The following is a 12,913-nucleotide window of genomic DNA, read 5'->3' as shown; positions in this document are numbered from 1 at the left end:
ATGTTGGAAAGTTTATTTCAGTTTTTGAAATTTTCTAGAAGCTTTATCAATTTGCTCTATGACTTAAGCTAAATTTTCCTTGCCATTTAGCACCTAGGTTTTTGCTGTATTTTCTGGAGACAAAAAAACAAAAGCACTGTTTCACTCTATTTGCCAGTTATTACACCACTTCTCCAAAAATCTTAGCTGAAAAACAATACACTGAAAGAAGCAACAACTAAGTAATCAAAGGTCTTGAAAGAGTGCGAAAATGTATTCTAATTTATATGTATAAGTCACTGATAGCACTTCAAAGCACTACTATGGCTGGATGACAATTGTGCCTTCTTCACACTCTTCATTTGTCTTCCAGAAGTGATAGGAAATGTAAGATCTAAGGTCCAGATGCCCTTCTTAAGACTACCATTTGCCATGTCACGAATTCAGCACAATCACTATTAGTGAATTTTTTCCACAATGAAAAATACACTAAGGGGTTTTTGCTGGATAAAGTGCGACAGTCCATGGTTAGAGAGATTTGTTTTTAGAAAAATGATCAAAATGATTAAATGGATAAATTATAATTTTAAAATCTTTTTATAAAGACTAAAAAATAAGCAGCACCATTATTTAAATATACCATTAACCAAAGAGAACTTCTAGCCAATATATTAAAGCACTGTGCCATTTTCAGTTAAAACTGAAATAAACCTTTCTAGAATTTTGCTTTACCACAAAGTTATAAAATTTTTAAATTCTTACTTGTAAGGCCTCCTGTTTATTATAGAATTCATTATTATCTGGTGGTTTAATGAGGTAGCAATGGTTACAACATTTCTTTAGCTCCATCATAATATTCAAAAAGCCTGAGGTACTGCCCTTGGAACCTTTGCTGAGGGCTTTGTAATTCCTAGTTAATATCCATCTGTTTAGAAAAATGATTATGAAAATGATGTAGCAGAACAATTATCAGGATGAATTCTAAAACCATAAAAAATCAATTAAGTACCAAAGCAAAACTGCACCATTAAGAAGTTCAACTGCATATACAATGGACCAAACTCTGTTCACAAGACTACTGAACCTCATTCATAAGACTCATGAGAACACATAACTTCTTATCCGAACCATTAACTATACAAAGTAAAGGCTTAACATAACATAGTGAATATAGTATATTAATCCCTTACCCCAAAAATTTATTTTTAAAATGGTCAACTGTATTATCTATCTTAACGTTCCTACAAATTTCACTATACTGGGTACCTAATACGTCATGAGGATATCTGGTTTAGCCCCACTGCCTTCTCTAAATTACAGTTACACAATACACATGCGACTTAGAGAAAAATTGTGATTACTTTATTACTGCAAATTATACATAACATTTCCTCTCACCATGATCTAACTTGACTAATATCTTTTATTTTCTTCCTTTTTACAAAGTTAGTCTTCGAAGGGACTTGAAACAATTATATCTGATTTGCCTCAAAATGACAGGAAATAGGGGAAGTGGGGGTGGCTAGAGATAAAATAAGACTGGCTATGAGCTGAAAACCAAGCTGAGTGATGGAGTTTAATATGTTACCCTATTCTGCATATGTTTGAAATTTTCCATAATAAAAATGTGAAATTTATATAATAAGTGTATTTTTTAAGTGGATGACACAGATTTGTCATAAAATATGTTTCTGAGAATTCAAATGCATGTAGCAGTGCATTTTATGCAATTAAATGTTTAAACAGATATTAGGACACATATTTCTTTTTGATTCTTTGAAGTGTTACTATATAGATCCAACATACATAATTTATACAAAATATGATTATTAACATTCTTCGAAAAGCAGGGGAAGCCTAAAATTTTGTTCTAAGTTTGTTTTTCTGGGTTCTACTTCTATCTGTCAATTATATAATCATCATAATTACATAATAATGCCTTGGTATCATGGCAATCCTAACACTTAAAAAGAAACCCTCCATAATGTAACAGTACGAAATAGAGAAAAACAATTAATGATGTGTTATAAGATGAATTATTTAGTCTTATGTCACCCATGATCTTGGACATGCCATTAAATCTCTCTGCCTCAATCAATATTCCAATGAATAAACCCATTCTAAAATTCAAGAATTGTTACTGCTCTAAGACCCAAATGGGGCTGGGGGGCACCTGGATGAGAAAAGGACAGGGATTATATACAATTAAATGTTCATAACATGTGCTCTGTTTACAGCTTACTTGTAATATTGTTTCTGTAAAGCACTCATTTCCATTCTTAAAATCTGTTCAACCTTGGCAGGAAGAGATTTTTCCACATCTTTCTTAACCCTGCGTAACAGAAATGGCTCAAGCTCCTTGTGGAGGCTTGCATAACCATATTCTCTGCCTTTGCCATGTTCTTCTTCAAAATCTTCCCAGGAAGAAAACCTTAAAAATTTAAGCAAATGGAAGAATCACTAAAAGAAGTCAAATTGCATTTGAGATTTTTCAGGATAGTCAGATGTAAACAAAGTACAGATTTTTAGAAAAAAAAAAATTAGCTAAAATGAATCACTTCTAATAACTATCTTTCCAAGAAATCTATTGTATATCTATATAGAGGTAAAATATAAGTTGTTTTATAAATAATTTTTGACTTTCCTTGAGTTAAATAAAGGTGAAATATTTTCAAATATGGGAGTAATTATCAGTAAAATATTTCTCAAAGAAAGTTCTGAATCTATTCAAAGAAAATATGTATGTGAACTTGGACGAGTTGTTTACCCTTACTTATTCTGGTTTCCCTCATTTAGAAAATGGAATTTTCTAAGAGCACCTTGTTACTGTTGTTACTGCTACTGTTAAGTACTAAGAATGATACTATTTCCATTTTTTAAGCAAGGTATATTTTGAACCCAGGCAAAATCAACTGTTGTAATTTATGTGGCTCAAGCTTATTTACAAAATTGGAAAATTAAAGTATTATTTCAAACATGAAATATTCCATCCCATTTCCATTTCTTTTCTTCTTAATAATCCCTGGTCCAATGTTTGGGACAATAAAACCTCCTTCTGACCTTATTACCTACACTAATTATTTTCCTGCTAAACTTAGCATACAAAACTAACAGTAACATTGTATATCTCAATTTATCTTACTTTTCTGGCATAATGAAATGTAGCAAAGACCAGAGCTCTTTGAGGGAGTTTTGCAGAGGAGTTCCAGTGATAAGGAGACGGTGATTGGACTTAAAATCTATTAAAGTTTTATACAGAAGAGAATCATCATTCTTTAATCGATGTGCTTCATCTACACCTATAAATGCCCAATTTAGGCCTCCAAGGAATGCCTTAAAATGAACAGAAAAACATAGTTAATATTTCGAGAGAAACATTAAAATGGGGCAAATTTAAAAACAAACCTATATCTAATATTCAGATAAAAATTATGTATTATTCTAAGATTTATTGGAATCTTCAAATCAAGTAACTCAACATGCAAAATAAAGTTCCTTCCATGACTAACTGAGCCATTAGAAAAACAAAGTATAATATAATAAAATGAAAGTTTTTTTTACCAGCTTACATATTGAAAATAAAACTATAGTATCATTTAAAAATTTTACAGAAGATTTTTAAGCCTAAGCCCAGTAGAAACCTCTATTAATGTTAATTTGGAGAAAATATATTTGGAACAGTGTCTTACTCCAAGTGTAGTTATAATTTACTGTATAATTTTTATGAATTGTATATCTCCAATAATATAAACGTGGGTCTCTGACTTAAAACAGAGACAAACCTGATTCTGCTACTTAATAGTTGCATGACCTTAGGCAAGTTCATTAACTTCCTTGAGAATTGACTTTTCTTCACAATAGGGACAGCAATATATTATAAAATAATTATGAAGAATTAAATAATAGGTATAAAGCATTTACCCAGTGGTAGCATAATCCTGTTAAGTATCTTCCTCCTCTTTAAAGACTTCACAAATCAACAGACACTACACCAAACTAGTTTCATATTCTTTGGCTTGTTTTTACAACACTTTAAAAATGTAAAAATCATTCTTACTTCAAGGATCATAAAAAAAATAAACAGATAAGCCAGATTTGACTCACAGGCTTTAATGTGCTGACCCTTGATTTAAGTTATCTTCTCATCCTATCCACAACATATGGTAAAGGAAAAACTGATGTATACCAAACAGAGAAACACAGATAATACACACCTTATCCTTCAATAAGATTTCATAAGTTGTTAACAGTATATTAAACTTTAACCGTTTGGTCTGGGGATGCATCCATTCATGAGTTCTTATCTATCAAGAAATTTCAAAGACAATTTTAAGACAAACAGTAAAAAAAAAGTATACTGTTACTTGAATATCTAAAATAAAATCCATTCAAAATACACAAAAAACTATGTCTATATGTTTAGGTAATAAAATAATTTTAACTATTCTTTATATAGTCCAACAAGCTACATTGATCTTATCATAAATAAAATATAAATACTCCAGCATATCAAAACCTTCTATAAAAAAAGACACATTTTTAATATACACTTTTTACTGAAGGAAGTTCTCATTTGACGAAACACAAATGATTTTTTTTTTTTTGAGGATGAAATATTGTCTGGGGTTTGCTTCACAATAACTGGGGGGAAAGTACCATGTAGAGGTACAGATGAAACAAAACTGGCAGGAGTTAAAATTGTGAAGTTGGACCTATGCACATGGTAATTTATTATACTCTTCTGTAGGCTTTCATGTATATTTGAAACTTTCAATAAGGCAGGAAAAAATATATATAAAGTAACACTAAACCAAAAATTAATTTTTATTAAGCCAGTCAAACACGTATTGAATCTTACTGTGTGGCAAGCTTAATGCTAGAAACTAAGACTTTATAAAGACAAATCAAGATGTGTCCTCAAAGACAAGTTTGTCTAAATTTCTAAATTTGTGATGAACAACTTACCATGTTTCTGCTGTTGATGTCACCTAAATAAACCACAGCATTCATTTGAGAAGCCCATGTTTGAATCTCCCTTTGCCAGGAAGTGAGAGTGGAGAGTGGTACTACTAATAGAAAAGGTCCATATAATTGGTGTTCATGAAACAAATAGTTCAGAAATGAGATCGTCTGTATTGTTTTTCCAAGGCCCATTTCATCAGCGAGTATGCAACTATTTCCTCTACAAAGTTAAAAACAAAAATCATGTATGCAATAGATTCAAATTTACAAGAAACCTTTTTACATAATCCATGTACAAGTTTATATGAAGTTAAATAAGATGAATCTGATAGTATTATGTATAATATGCCACTTATATTAACTATAAATAGTAAATGTCAAGGCCATTATAATAGTGTAAGAGAAGAGTTTATCATTTTAGACCAGAAGCAGCTAAAAGATTAACAGCATTACCTATAATCAGATATGTAGACAAGAACACAACCCATCACAAGTGGTAGAGCCCAGATAAAACTACAGCTATGGTAGTTTTTTCAAAAAATTGCACCTCAGTCACCTCTATTGCCAAGAACAGAGTAGGGGACATAGGAGAGAGGAAAGAAAAATAGAGGCCTAAATGGATATTAGAAATAACTGGAAGAGAAATAGTCCAGAACTACTGTGAAACAGAATGTATACATATTCTGATTTCAATTTCAATAAAAATTTATTTAAATACTGCAACGATCAAAAGGTTCTTTCTTCTTAATATGTAATAAGTACTGTTTATATAATTGGAAATTCAAAGACCTGCATATAAACACCAAAGGGTCTTATTCTTTACATTGGTAGAAATCTTTTCCAAACCCTGTATTTGTAAAATTTTTACCCTCTATAATAGACAATTCAAAATATACTTACTTGACCCAAGAGTGAGCAAGCCAATTTAAACCATTCAGTTGATAATCTCTTAATTCTAATCCCTCATGTCCTCCAATATAGGATGGCTGCTTCTTCAGGGCTACAAATCTTGGCCTTTGTTTTAAAACCTTTAGTAGAAATAAATGTTAATATGAAGAATTCTTAAACATAAGAAATCATATTAAAAGATGAAGATCTTTTATCTTTTACCATAAATTTTAAAATTTCATTTCAAATCATCAAGCCCAGAAATTCCATGACTGAAAATATATCTGAGGATTCAGTCAAAGAAGACTGTTTTCTATTACTGTAACAATGTAAAGTAAAATATTTTGCTCTTTTGTGAATAAAATGATAGATAAGTTCTTACTGAAATACTTGGGTCTCACATGTTTCACAAGCAAAAGCTATGTTAAACTCATTCATTTAACCATTGCTCCAGCACTGACCTAGAAATAAACCATAAAACTGGTTTAACTTCCCATTTGATTTCTGATTTCTAAATTACCATTATGAATTTAATTCCATCTTGTAATAAGAAAACAAATTCTAGTAGTACAGACCCCAAGCTATTACTAATAGTAATTTTAAGTACAAAGATATTATATTAGGCAAGGTAGTCCTGGATACTTTCTTATGGGGACATCCCTCTTTTCCTACCATCACGGAAAATATTCACTACTTTTTAATAAATAAATAAATAAATAAACAAATAAATTTATTTATTTATTTATTTATGGCTGCATTGGGCCTTCATTGCTGTGTGTGGGCTTTCTCTACTTGTGGCAAGCGGGGGCTACTCTTCATTGCGGTGCACGGGCTTCTCATTGTGGTGGCTTCTCTTGTTGTGGAGCGCGGGCTCTAGGCACACAGACTTCAGTAGTTGTGGCAGGTGGGCTCAGTAGTTGTGGCTCGCGGGCTCTAGAGCACAGGCTCAGTAGTTGTGGCGCATGGGCTTAGCTGCTCCGTGGCATGTGGAATCTTCCCGGACCAGGGCTCGAACCTGTGTCCCCTGCATTGGCAGGCGGATTCTTAACCACTGCGCCACCAGGGAAGTCCTTCACTACCTTTTAAATCAAGCATATACATCTAGTTTCCAAGGAATTTTCCCTTTTTGATCTCCCTAACCCACTCCCCACAACTACCACCACCAATTTATTATCTTTCTGATACAGATTCACTCAACAAGGCTAAAAGACAGTGCCACATGTAAGATGGAATAGCAATTACAGGAACATCATTTCCTGTAAGACCTACCATCCAAGCAGTTCTCTCCTTTAGCCTATGTGAAATCAGGATCCAACTCTCTATGTAGGCTTGTAATATTTATGATGCATAAATATATTTTCAATAATTAAAAATGGCAAACAATACTTACTTTGCAGTCTTTAAAAGGAGTAGTTTTTGACTGATTCCTGCTGAAATACTCATCTATGCACGCCTGAAACTTTTTGGAAATGAGAGCTCCATCTTCCCAGCTGCACTCTGAGTACGGAAGGCCCTGCCATTTGCAATAATAATCAGGATAGCCAGCAGCTGACTTTTGATTTGAATGAGCTGTGAGATAAATCAGGTATTTATTTTACTTTTTACACTGAATCTTATCCAAGGAATAATTCTTGGTTAAAAGCTATACAAGTAAAAATTAGCCAGCTGATTTACAATGCTCTATTATTATTATTTTTATTTTTTTTGTGGTATAATTTTTGAAGTAAAAATTAGCCAGCTGATTTACAATGCTCTATTATTATTATTTTTATTTTTATTTTTTTTGTGGTATGCCTCTCACTGTTGTGGCCCCTCCCGTTGCGCAGGCTCAGCGGCCATGGCTCATGGGCCCAGCCACTCCGCAGCATGTGGGATCTTCCCGGACCGGGGCACGAACCCGTGTTCCCTGCACTGGCAGGCGGACTCTCAACCACTGCACCACCAGGGAAGCCCCTATTATTACAGTAAGAGCAAGCTACTGTATTTGATGTGTAAGCAGTAAATTTAAGATTTTTTTCAGATGACTTCAAGCATGGAAAGATAAATGTTTAATTAGAATCATTTATTACTAACCAATTATTCGCTCCACTATTTGATACTGCTTATGGAGATCATCTGTAAGTTCTTGCTGGCAATTATAATATTCCACATCTTCTGGAGAAGCATTTTTCAACCTGAAAGATTATTAATCCAAGAACAGACTTAAAAATCTCCCCCAATAACCCATCCCCCAAACACCATCTGTAGCACAAAATCTCCCATTTTGCCACTCATCATGTGAATCAGTTTGAATAATGAAGAAACTGAAAAAGAAATAAAGTTAAGCATCATTAATTTTTAACTCTAATATAAAACATACCATCTTTTTGTTTCCTGATCTTTTTTCTTATAATTATCTAATTTTTTCATTCCTCTAACATTCTGCTGCTTAAGGGTTTCTTCTGTCTCCCAAGTATTGTGGATATGTGACCATCCTTTCCATTTAATTAAATACTGGATCTCTCCTGGTTCCTTGTTTTTTTCAAATCCTGCATTTGGGTCACCATCTGCTTCAACTGCATAGATGGTTGTAGTAGCACCAGTAGCTGAAAAAAAAAGCACAAATACATTCCATATAATTCTGTTATAGAAGCATTTCAACTCAAAAATTCAAGAATATAAATAGAAAAATATATGCTCTTTTAAATAAAAAACAGGGTGCAAGAATTTATGGGAAATTATATTACACATTTATAAAAGAAACTCTGAATTCTAGAACAGAAAGATTATCTAATTTAATTCCCTCGGTTTTAAAATTAGAAAAAAAAGGTCAGAAGGACAGCAGCTCACATGAGATCATACAGCAATATATGATAACTGACAACTGAAACATTAATAATTGGAAATTAAAATAACTAAAAATCATCTTTGAAAACTACATTTCCAAAATCACTATGTGGAAAAGATATCTGCACCCCCATGTTCACTGTAGCATTACTTATAATAGCTAAGACACTTTGGAAAGAGCGTAAGTGTCCCTTGACAAATAACTGGATTTAAAAAAACGTGATACATACATATACATATACATGTACATATACATATATTATTATATACATATATTACATATATACATATAATACATATATTACATATACATATATTAAGACATACATTTTAAGACATATACATATATTAAGACATATATTTTATATATACATATATTAAGACATATTTTAATATATGTCTTAATATACTAAGACATATACTTTATGTCTTAAAAAAACTGAAAGGAAAAAAATGTACGTCAAGGTAATTAAAAAGTAACTTACATATTTGAGATAGAAGAAAGAAGTTTTAAACCAAACCATATGTCAAATTGAAAATACTTTAAAAACAACCATTTATTTAGGCATGGTAACAGAAAAACTCAAACGCACAGGTTAAAAATTCCCTAATATCCGCAACGTATGATGAGATCAAATGGATACTTCCTGGGAAGAAAATATTCAGGCTAAGCAAAGTATATTTTATAGCAAATAAGAAAAAAATCCACCCTCTTGGCTTTCAAAGTTGAAAAACCTTCAAGAAATACTTTACTCTAATAAATATTACTGAAACAACCAAAAAATAAATGTTTTTTAAAAAACTACCTCCTTTTCTCCCAATCCGACAATCCATAAACCGTTCTATTGTTTCAAATTCCTCTTCCTCGGGTTGAGGAACATCCTCTCCACAGACTTCAAGTAGGTCATCAGAATCTGTTTTCATTTCTTCGTCTTCCTTATAGCTAATATTGACAGTTGCTTGTCGACGAGAGCTTCTTTTATCATTATCATAGTCTTCTTCATCCTCCTCCTCCTCCTCAGATGAATCAATCTGTCTCTTTTTTTGTCCAATAATCTTTTTTCCATTTTTTGACTTAGATCTAGTGAAGACCAGGGGAGAGAGGTGTTTTACAGAAATACTGGCATAAAAACAAGATTTGAGAAACTGTGAGAAAAAGAACGAATACCTTCTATAACCAACAATTTTCAGAATCAAACCAAGAACATACTATACTTACCTATTTTGAGGTTTTCTACTTCTAACTTTGTTTTTTGGCTCATAATCAGATTCTGTTTCATCACAACTACTTTTATCTCTTTCTTCTTCAGATTCTGAATCTGAACCAGACTGAGATGGAGATCCTGACCCAGACATCTGCCAATCTTCACTGTATGTAAAATATATAAAGGATGTTATTCATACTTATCATATTGCAAATTATGTCTGATAAGATATAAAAATAATCAGGCTAAATTACATTCCAGCTGATATCAAAAATATTGCTTTCACCATTATAAAAATATTCAAATGTCTATAGAATAAGAAAAATGTTAGAAAATATTCTTCATAGATTTCTCCAACTCCATAGTTTTCTGTTAATTATTTAGTTATACCTCAATGAAAGGCAAATTAAGTGGATCTATTTTGATTATTAGTATAGATGAAAACACAGTATGCTAATTTGAAGAGTCACAGTGTTTAATTTTGAAAACCTTGTATAATTATTATACTTGCCATTTCAAAAAGAGATTCTAATCCCTTTAATTTTCTGGAGATTGTGACTTTTAAAAACATACTCTTCAAAAATGGTTTTTAAAATACAACACATTCATCAAGAAGCTTAAAATAAGGTATCAGAAAATGCAAAAACAAACAAAAAATTCCATCTTAACCAACATTCAATTATTACCTTAACTTTATTACTATTTTTAGTCTATTTAATTCCAATTAACATGTAAAGAAAAAAATATTGGATGCACTATTAATATTCTGCTATAATATAAACTTCAAATGAAAGATACACATTAAGTTCTTACATATACACTACATCCTGTCTCACAGCTGCTGTGCTACTCCATTGCTCTGCATGGCTTGCATCAATTATGACTGTGTTAAGGGTTACAAAAGCAAGCACACATGATAAAATTTGGTTTATGATAAAAAACATAATAGAGAAGCTAATTTTTTTATCTTGAGATTTTTTTTCAGAGTTTGCACATTAGACAATAGCAACAGCCAGCATATATGAAAGTCTCCGTTTTATATTTTTATAATAAATATTATGATTTTTATATCCAACCAAATCTATCCATCATCCCAAATTACTTTTGTTTTAAAATATTCTTGCTTGCACCCATGCTAAGTTCAGAAATTACTAACTCAGTGGAAGAGTTACAGTTGATGAGACACAGTAGTTGAAAATACACTTAGTAAAACAGAAGACAGATATGAAGAAATCAGCCAGAATGTAGCATAGCAATAAAAGGATAAAAAACATGATACAGTAAGATTCATGGATAGGATGGATGATCCAACAAATATATACAATAGATATGATCCAGTAAGACAGATACAATATATATCTATTAACTGTAGTAACAGAGAAGATTTACAGAATGGGAAAGAGAAAATGCCTAGAGATACAATGACTGAATTTTCAGAAACTAGTAAAACTCATGAATCTTCACATTAAAGAAGCATAAAATAAAGTGCATAAAGTGGGATAAATAACAAATCCAAAGCTGGATGCACCAAAGTGAAAGTGCAGAATACCCAAGACAAAGAGAAAAATAAGAGACAAGACAATGGAACAATGAGAAACAAGAGGAAAAAAAACTCAGACCATCTAAAATATCGGAACTGAGATCTGAGGTACTCTTAACACTTCCTGGGTCAAGATCTTTAAGAAATTACAGTGAGTTTCTAAATGAGTTCTACAGAAAAAGTAAATTTCATGTGCAGATAAATAGTAAGGATAGCTATTAACATCAGAATCACCTAAAATCTATCATCTGTTGGTCCCTACACTCCTATATAGGTTTCTCAAGTTATCAAGATTTTCTGATATTGTGACTAAGAAGATCTTTGAAGTTTAAAAATATATAGAGGAGAGGGGTTATAGGAGATAAACAAATGGTACAAAAAACTCAGGTTGTCACAGAAAGATAAAAGTTAAAAATTAATGGTTTAAATTAACCTAATAAAATGCCATGAACCAAGAAGTTCACTTTTGGCAACAATTGTTCATAAAGGAAGAAATACAAAATCATTAGGATTTTCTTGATATAAAAGTAATCAGTTGAACAAAATGGCATACTCTTTATGCTTTTTCCTTTTGACCTCACTCGATGAGTCATCAGAATCTTCACTGCTAGAAGAATCCTGTAGAGAAAAATATATAAAGTTAATGTTATTAATGATTAGAATTTAACCATAATACATTTTTATTACTTTTATTAACTTTTTATTACTTTACTACTTTTATTACTTTTTATTAACATTCACTTTAATAATAAAGGCTTTTTCATGTTATGTTTATACCATTAATTAGCACATAAAGTAATTAATAACATTTTTATTGCAAATATGTAACAGCCAGTGAAATTAGGTAAACATCACAATGCCAGCATTTTGTATAAAATCTTATAATCTATTGGCTCTGAAGACTATTACTGTTGCCTAGTATGGCCTCAAAAAGGAATCCTAATTGTTGGTATGTCAAATTTTCATTTAATTTTTCTTCCTCATCAGGCAGTTTTTGATATACAAATATCCCCCACTCTTTGAAAGTTCAATTTCTACCACTTCACTTTTACAAAAAACCTTCATTGGTACCTGTTTTCACTAACTGAAAAAAATCCAAACAGAATTTTTACTTTTACAAAAACCGGCAAAAAGCAAAAACAGCATTCAGCATTTGTTTTGCAGAGAGCTGTTATAGAGGCATCAAGGATGCGGAGCAGCAAGAACAGCACCTCCAAGCTCCTTCCCTGGGAACTATACTCTGCATCTCAGCACTAGCTGCCATAATTCTGAACTGTGTCTGTGAGCATCTGTGCTTTATCTCCGTTTATTCTGCACAACAGTTAGCAAGATGTGTCCTAAGGAAACAGCTTCTTTGCTTTATACCATTTGGATTAGGAAAGGAACACTCTACTTTCGGATAGTTGGGGAAACCTACAGTTCTTCCTGAATGTCTTTGTGCAAACATACCTGCATGTGTGCTCATGTGCACACAGGAACTACATTGTTTACAGTTGCAGCCTATTCTTTTAAA

The 12,913-nt window shown here is 31.9% G+C and overlaps 1 protein-coding gene across 8 annotated transcripts in view; it reads right to left on the bottom strand.

Moving 5' to 3' along the window:
* Positions 1-12,913, bottom strand: part of CHD1 (chromodomain helicase DNA binding protein 1) — a 75,772-nt gene that overhangs the window by 34,663 nt on the left and 28,196 nt on the right. For all 8 annotated transcript variants that reach the window (XR_003431576.1, XM_027100543.1, XM_027100541.1 and 5 more), the window contains exons 5-16: positions 11,954-12,018; positions 9,875-10,024; positions 9,462-9,736; positions 8,189-8,414; positions 7,903-8,003; positions 7,220-7,398; positions 5,842-5,969; positions 4,945-5,161; positions 4,194-4,283; positions 3,122-3,312; positions 2,222-2,410; positions 742-904 (exon numbers count right to left, since the gene is read on the bottom strand). Coding sequence is in view for 7 of the 8 variants with exons in the window: in XM_027100543.1 (XP_026956344.1) it covers positions 742-904; positions 2,222-2,410; positions 3,122-3,312; positions 4,194-4,283; positions 4,945-5,161; positions 5,842-5,969; positions 7,220-7,398; positions 7,903-8,003; positions 8,189-8,414; positions 9,462-9,736; positions 9,875-10,024; positions 11,954-12,018 (1,974 nt within the window). In the remaining variant the exon portion in view is untranslated. The remainder of the gene's footprint in view (positions 1-741; positions 905-2,221; positions 2,411-3,121; positions 3,313-4,193; positions 4,284-4,944; positions 5,162-5,841; positions 5,970-7,219; positions 7,399-7,902; positions 8,004-8,188; positions 8,415-9,461; positions 9,737-9,874; positions 10,025-11,953; positions 12,019-12,913) is intronic.

This window comes from Aethalodelphis obliquidens, unplaced genomic scaffold (assembly GCF_003676395.1).
Source record: "Aethalodelphis obliquidens isolate GAN/ISIS:26980383/991018 unplaced genomic scaffold, ASM367639v1 scaffold4, whole genome shotgun sequence".
NCBI classification, from domain to species: Eukaryota; Metazoa; Chordata; class Mammalia; order Artiodactyla; family Delphinidae; genus Aethalodelphis; species Aethalodelphis obliquidens.
This window is presented reverse-complemented; position numbering and strand designations above follow the sequence as displayed.